General features: G+C 28.3%; 1 protein-coding gene across 1 annotated transcript in view; it reads right to left on the bottom strand.

Moving 5' to 3' along the window:
• Positions 1–17,910, bottom strand: part of LOC101237032 (breast cancer type 2 susceptibility protein homolog) — a 92,483-nt gene that overhangs the window by 28,844 nt on the left and 45,729 nt on the right. The window contains exons 18-23 of the mRNA XM_065813097.1: positions 14,971–15,150; positions 14,704–14,842; positions 11,448–11,554; positions 9,916–10,029; positions 9,755–9,821; positions 9,524–9,623 (exon numbers count right to left, since the gene is read on the bottom strand). Coding sequence (XP_065669169.1) covers positions 9,524–9,623; positions 9,755–9,821; positions 9,916–10,029; positions 11,448–11,554; positions 14,704–14,842; positions 14,971–15,150 — 707 coding nt within the window. The remainder of the gene's footprint in view (positions 1–9,523; positions 9,624–9,754; positions 9,822–9,915; positions 10,030–11,447; positions 11,555–14,703; positions 14,843–14,970; positions 15,151–17,910) is intronic.

Here is a 17,910-nt window from a genome sequence, read left to right as displayed (position 1 = left end):
TGCATAAATTATGTTTTAATTTTAAAATTACTGAAAAAACATTGAAAAAAAGACGCTCTGACCAACATTTTTTGTATATGTTTGTAAAATTGTTTATTTCTAAGATAAATAATGAACAAAATTTTTAATTTTATGAGCACATTTTAAATGACTAATGTAAACGCATTTCAAAAATTTGATACAACAATCTTATTTTAAGAGGTTGTGCTATAATTTTGACCAGTATATATATATATATATATACTGGTCAAAACTATAGCACAACCTTTTAAATTGTATATTAGCCCCTGATATATATATATATACATGTATATATATATACATATATATATATATATATATATATATATATATATATATATATATATATATATATATGGGCTATTCTAGGAAAAAAATTTGGGCGACCGTATCCCCACGTCCCGGCAAAATTTGGTGGAAATATGGCGTTTTTTTGCGAATAAAATAATATTTGCCCCAAAAAACAAAAAAAAAAGCCCTCAATTTTGAATTAGGCCGGCACCTAAATATGGTTGAGGCTGTCGAAAATGGTCTAGAATATCCCTTGTTTATATATGTATATATATATATGTATGTATGTATATATATATGTTTATATATATATATATATATATATATATATATATATATATATATATATATATATATGTGTGTGTGTGTATATATTCTGCATACATATATATATATATATATATAAATATATATATATATAAATATATATATATATATATATATATATATATATATATATATATATATATATATATATATATATATATATATATATATATATATATATATATATATGTATGCAGGGCCAGCTGGTGGCGTGTGCCAAGTGTGCAATGCACACAGGCGACAATTTTCTAGGGGCGGCAAATTTTAAGATCAATGTTAAATGAAAATTTGCCAAAAAAATTTGTTTTGATAAAAATTATTATTATATATATATGTAAAAAATTACATCGATATTTCAATATTTAATATTTGTAAACAATTTACTTATAAAAATGTCTCTATAGAAAGTTCCAGGACTCTTTTTTGCTTATTCAGCATATTTTAGTACTAATAGAACTTGTTTCTTTGAATGGACGAGTTTTCAATGTTTTTATCATAATAGCATTAATATTGTAGTTGATCAGTCGTTTAAACATGTTAGTATTTTTATTTTTTATTAGTATGTTTAACAATAATTACGAAAGTATTAAATATTGTCTAACGAGTTTTTAATTAAAAATTTTATTTAGAAGGGAGAAACTTTATATAATTTGATAATGGATAAAAGAAAAAAGTTGTCCGGTTTCCAGTATCATCTGAAACGGCTAAAGAAACAGGAAGAACATGATAAAAACCAAACTAAACTAGATACTTTTTTAAGTTCAGAAACATTTTATAGCCCCAACAATGATTCTGATATAAAAACTTTGCCATATAAAATCAATTCAAATGTGATCAGAGTACATGAAATCGAGATGGAAGGTGAAGAATCAAACCAAAACAGAGAATCGAGCAAAACTGGATTCTCAATCGAGATAATTTAACTGGCGTGCTCCCTTTTTGTACATGGGAAGAAATTTATGATTGGCCTCAGACTCTTGCAAACCATAATATTCAAGAAATAGTTATGAATGGCCCAGTAAACCGTCAATTGAACAGTTACCCAAGAAATTATGATAATCGTTCCTTCAGCTCAAGCTTTTTTAGCCAAAAAATTTCAAATGGTGAAAGTCATCCTAGATCATGGCTAATTTATTCAGAAAAAGTGAATAAAGTATTCTGTTTCTGTTGTAAACTATTTAACATTACAGATACTTCCCTTGCGAGAACAGGATCTGCTGACTGGAGGCATTTATCACAAAATTTAACGAGGCATGAAGTTAGTGTTGATCATATTGAAAGCTTTGGCAATTGGATTGAGTTGAAAAGAAGACTACAAAATTCAAAAACTGCTGATTGTTTAACGGAATAACAACTTTTGAATGAAATTGATCAATGGGATATTGTTTTAAAAAGAATAATTTCCATAACCATTATGATGGCATCACAAAACATAGCATTTAGATGATCATCTGATAAACTGTATGAAGAAAACAATGGAAATTTCCTAAAAATAGTTGAACTTATGGCAGAATTTGACCCAATTATGGAATATCATGTCTCCAAACCAGGGGAAAATCCAAACAAAACTCATTACTTGAGCAAAAATATCCAAGAAGAAATTGTTCAGTTAGTGGCTTGTGCTACTAGAGAGGAAATCCTTAAAAAAATTCGGAAAGCCAAATACTACTCCATTATTGCGGATTGCACACCAGATGCCAGTCATCAGGAACAGTCAACTCTTATTATCCGCTTTATCGTCATAGAAAAACATAACGATTTAGTGGTTGTCGACATCCAAGAGAGTTTCTTAAATTTTATTATTATTGATGATACCACAGGTTTGTAAATTTTTGAAATTTTCCTGATGTTTTTGATGTAATATATGTTAAAAGTTAAGAAACGTATATAAACAAAATTTAATTTTACAGGTCATGGATTAGAGCAAAAAATTGTGGCTTCATTGAATGAAAATAAACTTCCACTTGAAGGTATGAGAGGTCAGGCATATGACAATGGTGAAAATATGAGAGGCAAAAACAAGGGTTTACAAAAGAAAATTTCAGATAGAAATAAACGAGCACTCTTTGTCTCTTGTACAGCACATTCACTTAATCTTGTTGTTGTTGATTCTGTAAAAGTTGGATCGGAAATTGTGACATTTTTCGGAATTTTTCAAAGCCTTTATATCTTTTTTTCCAGTTCCACAAATAGTTGGAGTATTTGAGAATCGAAGTGTCCATCACTTACAGTTAAATCTTTAAGTGATACAAGATGGGAGAGTCACATCAGAGCTGTAAAAGCGATCAAGGAAAATATGCAAAGGATTTATGAAGCGTTGTGTGAAGTTGCTAAAAGTTGTGATGGAACCACCAAATTATCAGCTGAATATATTGCTGCTAAAATGGATACTTTGGAATTCATATGTGGAATTATTATTTGGCATGATGTATTGAACAAAATAAACTGCACAAACAAAATTATTCAGTCAAGTTCATCAAATGTTAAAATTTCCATTGAAGTATTAAAATCCACTCTAGCATTTTTGGAATCCAGTTACAATCAGACTAAATTTGATGAGTACGTTACCACAGCAAAAATTTTGGCAACAACTTCGGGTCTAACATTTGAGTTTACCGATCAGTCAACTGAAAGAGTCAGGAAGAAAAAAAAGTTTTACGACGAAGTTGAAACAAACCAAGTTCCTGTTTTAGATTCCAGATCAAAATTCAAAAAAAATTTCTTTGATATACTTTTCAGTCGTGCCATTAAATCTATGAAGGAGCGTTTTGAAGACTTTAGAACAATCATGTCTCCTTTTCAGTTCTTATTTGAAATTCCGAATATTTCAAACATGAAAGAAGGTATATTGAGAGATAATTGTAACTTGTTGGAAGAAACTTTAACCAACAAAGACGAAAAGGATATTTCTGGTGAAGAATTGATGACTGAACTTTGTTTGTTGTCACGAAAAACAGATTTAAAAAATCCACTAGATGTTTTAACATTTATAATTACACGTGATCTAGAAGAAATACTCCCCAATACTTGTATTGCATTGAGAATCTTACTAACTGTTCCAGTCACTGTCTGTCAACGCGAAAGATCTTTTTCCAAACTAAAGTTGATCAAAAACTTTTTACGATCAAACATCAAAAAAACATGAGTGCCACTTCCAAAACAATAAAAAAAAATTATAATTTAGGTTTTGATATATTTTCGAATTTTCCATACTTTTTTTTCAAACTTAAAAATTCGATGATATTTTCATTTTTTATATGTATAAAAAAGTAGTCAATAGTGTATGAATTTAATGATAAATACCAGATTTTAATATGAGTTTAATTTTTTTAAATTTAGAATAATGATTTTTTCTTTAATTAGAGCGACCCTTTGTTGAGATTTGAAGGAATATTTGTATATTTTTGCTTTCATTTTTTTGACTAAATATACCCACCACGTCCCTGGTAGTACCGCGCTCAACTTGTTTCCCTGCGCAGCGGCCTTGTTCGTTGAGGTTCGTGTTTCGGAGTTATAGAGTTGAGAGAGGGTTATAACCACTATTGAGTTGACTACTCATCTGTAGTGGCCTTCATGGCCTTGAGGAGGTAAATAACAAAAAAAAATAATTATATATATATATATATATATGATATATATATGTGTGTATATATATATATATATATATATATATATATATATATATATATATATATATATATATATATATATGATATATATATGTGTATATATATATATATATATATATATATATATATATATATATATATATATATCTATATCTATATCTATATCTATATCTATATCTATATATATATATCTATATCAAGGCTCGAAGTTAGTGATCGCAATATCTGGAAATGCTTCCGGTGTTTAAATTTTTAGCTTTTTAAAAACCATGAAAACTATACATGTAACGGGTGATGCGGAAGTTATCGGACAAAATAAAAACCTCAATAACTTATTTATAAATAAAAAAACAAACTACTATTATATTTTTTTTAAATTAAGCATTTATCTTTTAATAAAAATATATTATTTTTTATATGAAAAAACACCAACATCTGCAATTGGTCTCAATTTTGCTCTGACGCCTTACATATGCGACTGTAAAAAGTTTAAATCAATTTCTTGTAGTTTTAGTTTAATGCGATCAATCAAAACTTGCTCTGTTGAAGCTTGCCAATCTCCCTCGTAAACCTTCTGTGTCAAATGTCCCCAAAAGTTTTCAATTGGTCGTGCTTGAGGCACATTTGGGGGATTGGATTCTTTATCAACGTAATAGACATATTGGTCCATCCAATTTAGAGAATCTTTAGAATAATGAGAACTTGCTAAATCTGGCCAAAATAAATAGTTAAAGTCTCCATGATACTTGTGAATAAATGGAAGAAGTCGTTTTTCTAAACATTCATTAATATAGATTGATGAATTGATTGCTACAGCCTTGGAAGTGCGAAACAATGGCTCGGACATACCACGGTCAGATATGGCTATCCACATTTATAACTTTTTTGGAAATTTTATAAAACGAACACTTTGGAAAATTTATAAAACGAACACTTTCTGGGCATGTCTTTTTGTTGTTTGTGTATCCAGAATTTCCAGGCATGTTGTCCCCTGCAAAACAAAAGTATTTTTCGTCATCGATGACTAGAAGCGATTTTGTGTTATAGAGTCGGTTAACTAGTTTCCTGCTTCTTTTCTTTGCCTTTATTTGTTGTTCTATAGTGTATTTTGGAGTCTTTTCACGTTTTCTATATTTAATATTCATTTTTTTTAACTGAAGACCAATTGTCGATTGATTTACACCGAATTTAATACCTATTTTTCTCTGACTGACCCCTTTTCGATTGTTGACAAGTTTCGTTAATTCGGCTTTCTTTTCTCTAGTTCAGGATGTCGGAAGACCAGGGCGCTTTCTATCAAAAAACGATTGAACAGTTTCAAGTCTTTTTAGGTTATCATATATTGTACTTCGAGCAAATCCTTCCTTTTCAAAATGATTTACGATTTTTTTTATATTAGGTTTACTTACAAAAAACATTTTTAGTCGCTTTCGAAAAGAATCTCGTTCAGCTGCATTTAATCTCATTTTAAATAATTGTGTTTCAAATAATAAAGTTTATATTTTATAGAACGTTTATGCCTACGCATAAAACCACAAAAACTAATTATTATGCTCAAATAATGAAATTAGGATTTGTCCGATAACTTCTGCATCACCCGTTTTGTGTGTGTGTATGTATATATATATATCAACTTGTTGCTCCACGCAGCGATCTTGTTCGTCAAGACTCATGTTTCAGAGTTATAGAGTTGAGAGAGGGTTGTAACCACAAAAAGTAGCCTCCTTGACTGTAGTGGCCTTCTTGGCCTTAGGAAAGTGAATAATTAAAAAAATATATCTGTATATATCAACTCTTGGAATTGGGAAAAAAGAGGTTGACAAACTGTTAGAGGTCGACATAAGGTCAGCAAAAAAAATTGAAACAAAAGGGTAACCATAAAACATAGAAATGAGGTCAGCAATTTTTTGCTGACCTCAAACACTTTTAGTTTCGGCAATTAGGTCCGCATTGCTGAATGCCGACCCTAATTCGGAGGGCTGATATATATATACATATTAAATGTTGACATCTTCAATAGATTTTATTTGTATAAATATTGTTTAAAAAAACTTCTTTTTATGGATTTATTACTATTTGATTAAAAATATATTTATACGATATTTCGAAGGAATATTGATACCCTCGTTATCAAGTATATTAAAAACCATTATAAAAAAATGATATTATACAAAACCGTATAAATTTACGAAACAATGTTCTTTGTAAGAGCTTTTCTTTAAGAGAGTTTTTTGTGATGTATGAATTTGAACATGGGTTTCCGAAATGATGTTGTCACATAATTGCTATCATCCTGGTTAAGACCATTGTTGCAAAAAGTACTTTCATTGTGTTATATTTCCAACGCTTCCCTAACTTACCTATTAAAACTATTTATTTCTATTTTTAAGGTGTTGCGACCGTTCCAGTGGAAATTTTCTTGGCAAATTTTGGAATGTGCTACAGCTGAATTTTTCCATTACCTTGTTGTGCACTTGTTTGATGCTGGCATATCCAAGACGATATATTCAGTTCAGTTTCACCTACATAACATTTGCCATAAGAGCACTCTAATTTGTAAACACCAGGATAGGAATTACCTTTAAATTAAATTAAAAATTAGTGTAGATTTATTTTTAGAACTAATTAGACTTTAGAGATTTTTCGGAGGCTTTAACACTGGTGCACATCCTGGTCTTTTAAAAACTCTTTGTACCTTAGGACAGACTCCTAGGATCCAGGGTAAAGACACAAATCTTTTTGGAGACATTAGGAAATGTTGATTTTTCATGAGATCTTTTTTGTTGTCAGCACTTTCTTTTGTAGACTTAACTAGTTTTTCAAGACTTTTCCTTTCATAACCGTTTACTACAAGTACATCAATATGAAACAATAACTCATCATCAATGTTATTTATTGTGCATAAACATATTGCTCTATGGACAAAACCAATAAAGACACCATTGATAATTTTAGGGTCATGGCATGAGTTCGGTTTAATTTAAATATTTGTGATTACATTTTTGCGATGTATTTTAAAACTATACGTACCGGTTTTATTGTTGGTAACTAAAACATCAAGATAGTTTAATGTATTGGTTAAGTCGGCAGATTCCATTGTGTATTGAATACTATTGTGTCATTTGTTAAGTAGATCTAAAGACTTTTGCGCATCTTCTTCTACTTGGAACCTTGAATGAATATCATTAACATATCTTTTAAATGATTTCACATGGATGTTATTGTTAAGCGCCAATGAAAGAGCATTACTTTCAAAATATTGTAAAAAACACTCAGTGTTTTTTACAATATCATGACCCTAAAATTATCACTGGTGTCTTTATTGGTTTCGTCCATAGAGCACTACGTTTATGCACAATAAATAACATTGATGACGAGTTGTAATTTCTTATTGATGTATTTGCAGAAAATGGCTATGAAAGGAAAAGTCTAGAAAAACTAGTTAATTCTACGAAAGAAAGTGCTAACAACAAAAAAAATCTCATGAAAAATCAACATTTCCTAAGGTCTCCAAAAAGATTTGTGCCTTTACCCTGGATCCCTACAATCAGTCCTAAGTTATAAAGAGTTTTTAAAAGACCAGGATGCGCACTTTAAGTTAAATTAAAAATTAGTGTAGGTTTATTTTTAGAACTAAGTAGACTTTAAAGATTTTTCGGAGGCTTAAACACTTTAAGCCTCCGAAAAATCTCTAAAGTCTAATTAGTTCTAAAAATAAATTTACACTAATTTTTAATTTAATTTAAAGGTAATTCCTATCCTGATGTTTACAAACTAGAGTGCTCTTATGGCAAATGTTATGTAGGTGAAACTGAACTGAAAATATCGTCTCGGATATGCCAGCATCAAACAAGTGCACAACAAGGTAATGGAAAAATTCAGCTGTAGCACATTCCAAAATTTGCCAAGGAAATTTCCACTGGAACGGTTGCAACACCTTAAAAATAGAAATAAATAGTTTTAATAGGTAAGTTAGGGAAGCGTTAGAAATACAACACAATGAAAGTACTTTTTGCGACAATGGTCTTAACAAGGATGATGGCAATTATGTGATGACGTCATTTTGGAAACCCATGTTCAAATTCTTGCGTCACAAAAATCTCTCTTAAAAAACTCTTAAAAAGAAGCTCTTACAAAGAACATTGCTTTGTAAATTTAAACGGTTTTGTATAATATCATCTTTTATAACAGTTTTTAATATACTTGATAACGAGGGTATCAATATTCCCTCGAAATATCGTAAAAATAAATATACTTTAACAAATAGAAATAAATCCATAAAAAGAAGTTTTTTTAAAAAAATATTTATACACACACACACACACACACATATATATATACAAACACATATATACAGTAACAAGTAATATTAAGTAATGTTATGACTTAAAATCAAAAATAAGACATTTCATCAAAGGCCAACTTTATATATAAAATTTTAAAATTTTTTTTAACTTCAAGAAAGATTTTATTTAGTATAAACAAAAAAAATAAAAAAACATTTAGCATTTGCAAAATTGCATAAATTTGCAAAAAAAGCAGTTTTTCCTGTGTTGTGTCTAATGAGAGTAAATTTCAGATATTTATTTCCAAAAAACAAGTTTGTGATGCTTGGAGTTCAATTGGTATTGTTGCCATGTCAACATGCAGGGATTGGAAATAATAATAACAATACCAATTGAATTCCAAGCTGAAACTTAGAATTCAATTGGTATTGTTGCCATGTCAACACACAGTGATTGGAAATAATCATAGTGGGATTAATTCCTGATATGCTAAAATATGGAAAACTAATAAAAATCATTGTTAAGCTTTTTCTTAGTCTAAAAACTTATCTTTTTCTGCATTTTCAACCAAGAAACATAATTTTATAAAATATAATATAAATTTTATCTACATTGAAGTCTGAAAGCTTTAATAAAATTTAATAAAACCTTATTTTAATAATAAGGTTTTATTTAATTTTATTTTACATTAACAAGATTTAAAAAAACATGACCTCGTTTGACTAGGTTTTGGAGTTAAATGGTTCTTTTTCTTAAAAAAACTGTTGGATTTAATTAAGCATTTTAAAATTTATGTTTTGCAAAATATTTGCTTAATTCAGTGTATATATACATATAAATTTTTTAAGTTATGCAATCACATCACAAGTTCACTAAAGTTAATGAGTGTATATATTTTGGTTAACTCAAAAATTTCTTGTGTTATTATAAAATTTTTCTCATCCTGTTAACCATACTCATTTTTATTACCTATTTTTTGTACAACTCAAATTATATATAGAAAGTTTAACTCCTTCATTCCATAGCTCATTAATATCATTTGTTGGTTTCCACACACTTAAGATTGTATCTATGAAGAAAGAATAATATTTTAGTCATAATATTAAGAAAAAGTATTAAATATAGAAAATATTATAAATATAAACACAGAAGAATTAAAAATTAATATGAAATAGTTTATATATAAAAAAAAAGACAAACTTTGGTTTGTATTGCACATGCATTGCACACGAAATCGTTGTAATTGCACAGTTGACCTCTCTTGAAACTGGAAAAAAGTAAACTCACGAAAATCTCTTGACTTTAAAGATAAATAAACATGAACAATCGACTTTGATCTATAAATAAATTAAATTGTTTACCTCACTGTTTTTCCATTCTTCTTCAAATCTCTTCTTTAACTCACTTTGAAACTGGTCTGTCAAGTTTTGTTTGTATTTAATAACCAGGTTTTTTTGGCTATCACTCAACAATTGCTGCAAATATTATTAATCCTTTATAAACATTATGCACACCTATTTAGTTCTTAACACATTATCTACACATATTTAGTTTTTCAAAGTCAAATATACATTAAAAAAAATTATTTCAAGATAAACCTTTTTATAAATACCTCTAACAAAGAAAGAAGATTTTTTAAAGCAAACGATTGCTCATCACAACTAAAATAAACTAACACAACTAAACCAAGTCTTTAGCGCTTATTTTATAAAAATCTGAGTGATAAGACGTTCATTTACTTAATAACATTTAACTTTAAAACTGTATACGATTGTTTTTGTAATAGTTGTGTAGTTTATATTAAATAGAATATAGAACTATTTTCATTCCAAAAGTCTACAAATGCTTTAGACATACCCAAGTAGATTTTAATATCTTAATGTCATCTTTATTATCAACTGTTTAATAGATCTTTCAAAATTATTTATGATTTGTTATGAAGTCTGTTGTTGTTTTTATTTTTTTAATACATTTAAAAAAAAATTACTTCATTGTTTTTCTTTTTATTCTGTTTTTATTTTATTATAATATAGAGTGTTGTTTTTCAAATAGCCTCTGCCCTCATTTTCTTCTTCTTTCATAACAATGTTATTATTGTAATTTTCATTTTCATTATCAGTAGTTTGGTGTTAATCCTTTAAAAAGAATTGTTAAAAATAACATCTACTTATGTGACATTATCTTTATCAATCATTTTCTTGTTTTTACATCCTTATCATAAATATTATTTTTAATATTATTATTTTTAGTGTTGTCATTATTACTTTTAATGTTGCTATTATTATTACATTAAATGTTTGGTTTCATTTTTTTGATCAGAATACTTTTTGAATAACACCATCTTCAACAATCATTTCTGAATCACTATAACTATATAACCATTATTTTTAGTATTATTAATATTATTTTTATTAAATACTTATTTTTAATGTAACGATTCTAAAGAAAAATATCTTGTTAAATTACACCAAATATTTGTCTTAAATATATAAATGAAAAAACAAATAGTCGATTCCATCAGCGAAATCATAGCTATAAGAAATACATCTCAGTCGATACTGCCATTTTCAAAAATTGTGCTTTGTTTAGATTTTAAAAAGCGCAGCATCATTTTCACAGAATGGTTTATGAAAAGCTCTATTAAAATTTTAAAGCTATCAATTGACAAAATGCTGATTTCAACATTATTTACATTTTTCACTTTTAACAGAAAACATTTGAAATAAAATCAGCATAAAATATATAAAGTTATAGTCTTTATAAAATGTTGATAATGCAATTAATATTAAACAATTAAATTGTGATTAAAATAATATTTTTATTTTTTGACGTTTTGTAAAAAATAAATTGAAAAAAATAACATCAAGTGCAGCAGAAAAAAACAAACACAAACCTCTAGTGCAGCAGGATCAGTTGCACCATCAATTGCTTCAAAAATATCTTTCCCACAATTCAGTAACTTAATATTGTAATTCTTTTTCTTCTTTACATTTTTATCTTCTATAATATATAATATTAAGTGCGTAAAATATGTTAATTGTATAACATATGTATATATGTGTGTTGTATAACTTGTGTTGTGTCTGTGTGTTGTGTGTGTGTGCGTGCATGTGTGCGTGTGTGTGTGCGTGTGTGTGTGTGAATTAGTTAAACTAGACAAAAAATGAGATCAATATTCTTAAAGAACAGAGCAGTAATATAATAGAACTTCTTGGTGATAACCCTACAAAAGCAGGAAATAGTATTTTGAATAAATATTATAAATGATGACAATGAAATAACAATTAGAGTTACATCTTAGTCAAGTAGCTGTTGTTAACATCTAGACAATGACTACAAAACAGCCTTATTAACATCCAGATCAGTAGTCGGGAACCTGCGGCTCCAGAGTTGCATGCGGCTCTTTTGTTGGAGAAATGTGGCTCTCATATAGATTTACAATATTAAAAATTTTAACTCCTTTTTATTTTTACTTTTGTATTTTCTAGAGAAAATTTTTACAAAAATGAATAAGAAAATTACTTATCCCCCCCATATATTTATGGACTATTTTTTGTTTCTATGTTTTCTAGTTTTTTATAGATTTTTTATGCACTATTCTTTAATGTGTCTATTTTTTCCAATTTTTCAAAAATGAAGGAGAAAACTAATCATTTTTGAAATTTATTTGCACATATTTTTATGTACTATATGCCTATTTGCCAATTTTTTCAAAAATGAAAAAGAAACATATCATTGATGCTATGGTGCTTTGAATGCAAAGTACAAAAGCAAAAATATATTTGAACAATTATTCGAGTTTATATTACATATAACAAACTTATTTTAATTATTATTTATTTTAACTTTCAATTATTCAAATATATTTTGTAATTGTAACTTAATTTTAGCTTTTTTGATATATTAAGACTGGTAAGTTAAGAATTATTTATTTTAGCTTTAGTATTCAATTATATTTTTTAATTTTTTTTTAGCGCATTAAAACTGGTAGATCATAATGAGCACCAAAAAAAGAAAAGTTGCGGATGAAAATAGAAGATTTAATAAACTGTGGACTGAAAAATATGCAGTTATAGAAAGTGATGGTAATCCTCTATGTTTAATATGTTCTGTAAAACTTCAGAATAATAAATCAAGCAATGTTGAACGACATTTTGAAGGAAAACATAAAGAATTTGCCCAAAAAAATCCTGTACGTGAATGCAGAAAAAAAGCTATTAATGAATTGCAAAGAAAACAATTAATTCAACAAAATTGCTTTTCAAATTATATTCATTCCGGATCAACCACAACTGAAGCAAGCTTTGCATTATCATTGCAAATTGCAAATGCTGGTAAACCATTTGCAGATGGTGAGTTTTTGAAGGATTGCATGTATACTGTTTCTGGAATTCTATATAATGATTTTAAAAACAAAGATTTAATACTATCAAAGATTAAAGATTTACCACTCTCCGCTAGAACCGCGAAGGAATGAATTTTGAATATTGCAGAAGAGGTTTCAAACATGAAAATAGAAGATATTAAAACGGCTGAATTTTTGTCCCTGGCTATTGATGAATCTGTAGATGTCACTGATATATCTCAATGTTGCATAATGGTCAAATACTTAACAGCTTCCGGTGTACAAGAGGAACTTCTTGAATTGTTGCCTATGAAAGGACAAACGAGAGGGGAAGATATCACAGAATCAGTTTTGAAATGTTTGGAAACAAAAAATATAAACACTGAGCGTATAGTATCAGTTGCAACTGATGGAGCATCTGCTATGATTGCAAAAAACAAAGACTTTATCAAACTATTTTCCAGTCATATTTCTCATGAAATTATTTCATTTCATTGTATCTTATCTACATTAGGAAGCTTTGGTTGCAAAATCTTTAGGAGCAATACCATAGCTGAAAAATGTAATGGAAGTCATTGTGCCCATAGTAAATTTCATCCGAGCAAAATCGTTAAATCACAGAATCTTTACAGCATTGTTAGAAGAAATGGATTTTATACATAAAGAATTAGTTACATTCACAGCTGTACGTTGGCTGTCATGAGGAAAAACTTTAAAACAATTTTCTGAATGCTGAATGCTAACTAAATTTTTAGCTGTTACAAAGAATTGTTAACTGTTAAAGAATTCAGAATGGCTGTAGAATTTTCACTTTTTGCTTGATATGACAGAACATTTTTATAAACTTAATCTGAAGATGCAAGGAAAAGAAAATATATCTGCCTAGCTACTGGAAGAACTTATTACTTTTGAACAAAAATTACAGTTATTTTTAGACGATATTTCAGGAGACCAATTTATATATTTTAATAATTTACAAAACTTCAGGATGAAAATAATTTTTTTGAGATAACAACTACAATTGTTCACCAATTTGCAAGCAGATTTCATGATTTCAGGAAATATCAGGAAACATTAAAGTTTGTAATGCTACCATTAAAATGCAATTTGACATTGATGGATTTAAATGCATATCCTGAAATAAATATTGCAGACTTACACTTGGAGCTTGTCGAGATTCAGAATAAAAGTATCTGGGCTGATAAATTTAAAGCAATGCTTGCACATATCGCCATCTTTGAAGAAAACATGAAAGATACGCCACAGGATATCATATTCCAATGCTGGACTTCACTGCCAAATACTTATATAAATTCCAAAAAACTTGCTTTTGGTCTATTAACCATTTTTAGCTCAACGTATAATTGTGAACAATTTTTTTCATCGATGAATTTTATTAAAAATAAATATTAAAGTAGGTTAACAGATGAAAGTAGGAAGGCTCTAATACAGTTGCATTCAACGAAATATCAGCCAAATTCAACCATAATTATCAAAAAAAGTTCAAATCCAGAAATCACATTAAACTTCATTTCACCAATTATAATTGTTATTAACTATAGCTTTTTCAATCTTTCTAATATAATATGTGAATTTCATTTTATGATTTCAAGTTAATAAAAAAAAATTTTTTAATTTTGTATTTTTGTGGCTCTTCATTTCTATTTTAAATTTTTTTTAGCCAATATGGCTCTTAGGTTAAAAAAGGTTCCCGACCCATGATCTAGATGATGACTACAAAATAGCATTGATAACACTGGATGATGAATGAAAAATGATGGTCACAAAAGGATATAAAAATTACTTTTCATCTCTAATTCTTTTTTTAGTTTTACATAGAGCTGCTCCATTTTGATACTTCTTTCCTCCTCATACTTTTTCTTCACTTGCTCTTCAGCAAGAAAGTTCCTGAACAAGCATCTGCCCCCCACTTTTTCCATCCACTAAATTTTATGCTATATATATATACATCTTACAAGTTGCAAAAACATGATACAAATTGTTACTACAAAAATACATATTTTATAGATTGTTGTAAAAAAGCATTTTGCAAATTGATTAAATAAAAAACCTGCATTGGATATTTTCTTAAAATAAGTACTTTGACACAACCAACTAATCCACCATCTGTATATAAAGATTTCAAGGACACCGGAAATGCTACTTTCTCTCTTTGATATCCTAACTTTGCATGCCATCGTGCTCTTCGGGTAGAATTAGCAGATAACTTTAGCATAGTAGATTGAGATATCTTTAAAAGAGAATGAAAGATTTTTATTCTAATAAACAAAAGTTACAAAAAGCTCAGAAAAAGAGCTGACCATTGCAAGCAAAGAGTTCCCTTATGATTTAATATTTTTGCATTGCATAGTGGGCCAGAGATCAGCATAAATTCTAAAAATTAGTAAAAAATTAGTTTTAAGAAAATATTTAAAGTATACAACCACAGAAGCAAAGAAATCAGTTTAAATATATTTTATTTTAAGGAGTCCTGTGAAGATTTTTAAGCTCATTCATGTAAAAACAGTTTTAATATTTAAAAAAAAAACAAAAAAATACTTATAAAACTGAATTTCATCTAGTAAGCACAGTTTTTTTTTGAATTTTTGAATTTTAGAAAACATTTAAAAAAATTAATATTGCAGTTTCTTATAAAAAATATTTTGTGCAAAGTTACACTAACTTTGCACAAAATATTTTTTATAAGAAACTGCAATATTAACTTATTTAACTTACGTAACTTATTTAAGTTATAGTTTATTTATATATTAGTTGACTTATTTAATTAATTTAAAACATGCAACATGTTTGTCATTTACATTAGGGTTTCTCATTTCCCCTAAATTTAGCATCCTGGGATTCCAGGTGTGTAACTTATTTATCCCAGGATTTCCCGGCATAATTTTTAATATAATAACAAGCGGTTTGATTTGCCACTTAATCGTAAACAAATTTTTCCCATAAATAGACCCGCAGCAAAAAAGCTATTTCTGATTCAATTGATGTCGGCTTGATGGTCATTAATGTGGAGTATATTCTTTCTAAACTTTCGCTACGCTTTCCAGTTGCCTCAAAAAGTTTGATTTCTTTTGTGAGGTTTTTTAAATTGCTAATGTCTTCTAGAGCTGCTTTTTTACTTATTTGACATTACAAATAGTTGCATCCAATTTTTGTTCAAGTGTCAAAATATTTTTGCCTCAATACTTTAACCTGTTGCTCCAAAATAAATTTGAAGCAACAGGTTAAGGTATTGATGGGTCAGAAACCATGCTTTTTTATCACGGCTCACTAAAACTGTTTTCATTATTTGATGAACTAGTTCTATCATCCTCTATGTATAACCAGGTATAAATTTTTTTTGCTGCTTTTAATGCATGTTTGATGGTAAGAGTAGTTTGGAGTTGATATTTAATTCCTGATTATAACTAATTGGATTGTTTAAAAATTTTAGTAGTTCAATTAAATTAGCATTTCTGCGTTATTCAATTCTCTGCTGAACAGATTGAAGCAGTTTATTAGCTATCAAATTTTTTTTCTCCGCCAAATCATCTAAGATGAATATCATTAAACCTTCTGCGTCAAGTAGAGTAGCATTACTTCAATCAAGTCTTTCTATTTCAACTTTTATCAGTTGCCGAAAAATTGTTATGGCGTTCATAATTGCATATTCATCTTCGGAGATATTCAGAACTTCTTTTAAACCGATCATTGCTTTTAGAATACATGTTTTTAGTTTAAGGAATCTTTCTAACATTGCAAGAAGTCTATTTCACCTAGTTTTGACATCTAATATCAGCTTCAGTACTTTAGGAAACAGATTTTACGAAGACTTGTAAAACGTCATTTTTAAGAGGTGATTTGCGGAACATTTGTACCACTTTTCGAACCATCTGAATTGTTAAGGCTGTATGTATGCTATTTTGTAAATCATCAATAAACATAACGCCTGTTGAGCTGCATGACTCATCATTACAGTCAAATACATCATCAAACTAATCGTAAACTGTGATTCAAATTCAATATATTTTGCTGGAGAGTCTGACTTTTTGTAAAGAATATCACATACTGCCAAATGAAGTCTGTGGGCATAACACAATTTTTTAAAGACGTATTCATCTAACGATAAAGAAAATCGTGACCCGCTAGATACTTCTTTTGTTATCTCTTAAAACAACAGTTTGTCTGGCTAAATCATATTGTTTTTTTATCATACTCATAACATGGGATGGATTTTTTGGTTATAACATGCCTTTTTCAGACAATGATTATTTAATGAATTCACTTTTTATGGCATTTATTGAGAAGCTATCCAACATTGCTAGCTTTGACACAATTTCCTCGATAGTACGCTGCTTAACAAACAATGTGATTTTCTTTTGCACAATTTTAATTTCCGAACCAGAATCTTCATGTAGACGCTTCATATTCAAATCCAAATCTTTATGTGCGTTTTTTAAATGATGAAGGAGCCCACTTGTCCAAAATCCTTTGCACATTATCTTTACATTGCACTTTTTGCAAATTGCAGATTTGCCAGATTTTTCTTTACAAAAATACAAAGACTTTACATGTCTTTGTTTGCCGTTTTTTAAATACAAAAATTATTAAACATTTCAATAATTCAATACAGAAAAAGTTTAACTTTTCAATAATTTAGAAGTTTTAAATTCAAACTTACTGTTTTTGTCGCAGGAAATCTTTTTTTTTTTTTCGTCATACTTTATTATAACGAGAAAAAAAAAACATTGCATTACAAATTGCAATGCATTCCTTGAATTAGATAGTTTCAATAACATTTCTTGTTGCCACTTTTATCCCCAGGATCCCAGGAAAATGGGATCCCGCAATCCCGTTTGAGAAACCCTAATTTACATTCAAAGCACGTATTTATGAATTATGAAACAAATAATTGTGAACTATGAAACATATAACTGTGAACATATGATTGGGAGCTATTGCAATGAAATTACAATAGCTCCCAATCATATGTTCACAGTTCCCAAGGATACTA

This window comes from Hydra vulgaris, chromosome 12 (genome assembly GCF_038396675.1).
Source record: "Hydra vulgaris chromosome 12, alternate assembly HydraT2T_AEP".
NCBI lineage: Eukaryota > Metazoa > Cnidaria > Hydrozoa > Anthoathecata > Hydridae > Hydra > Hydra vulgaris.
Note: the sequence above shows the minus strand (reverse complement) of the source record. Positions and strands in the feature narration are given on the sequence as shown.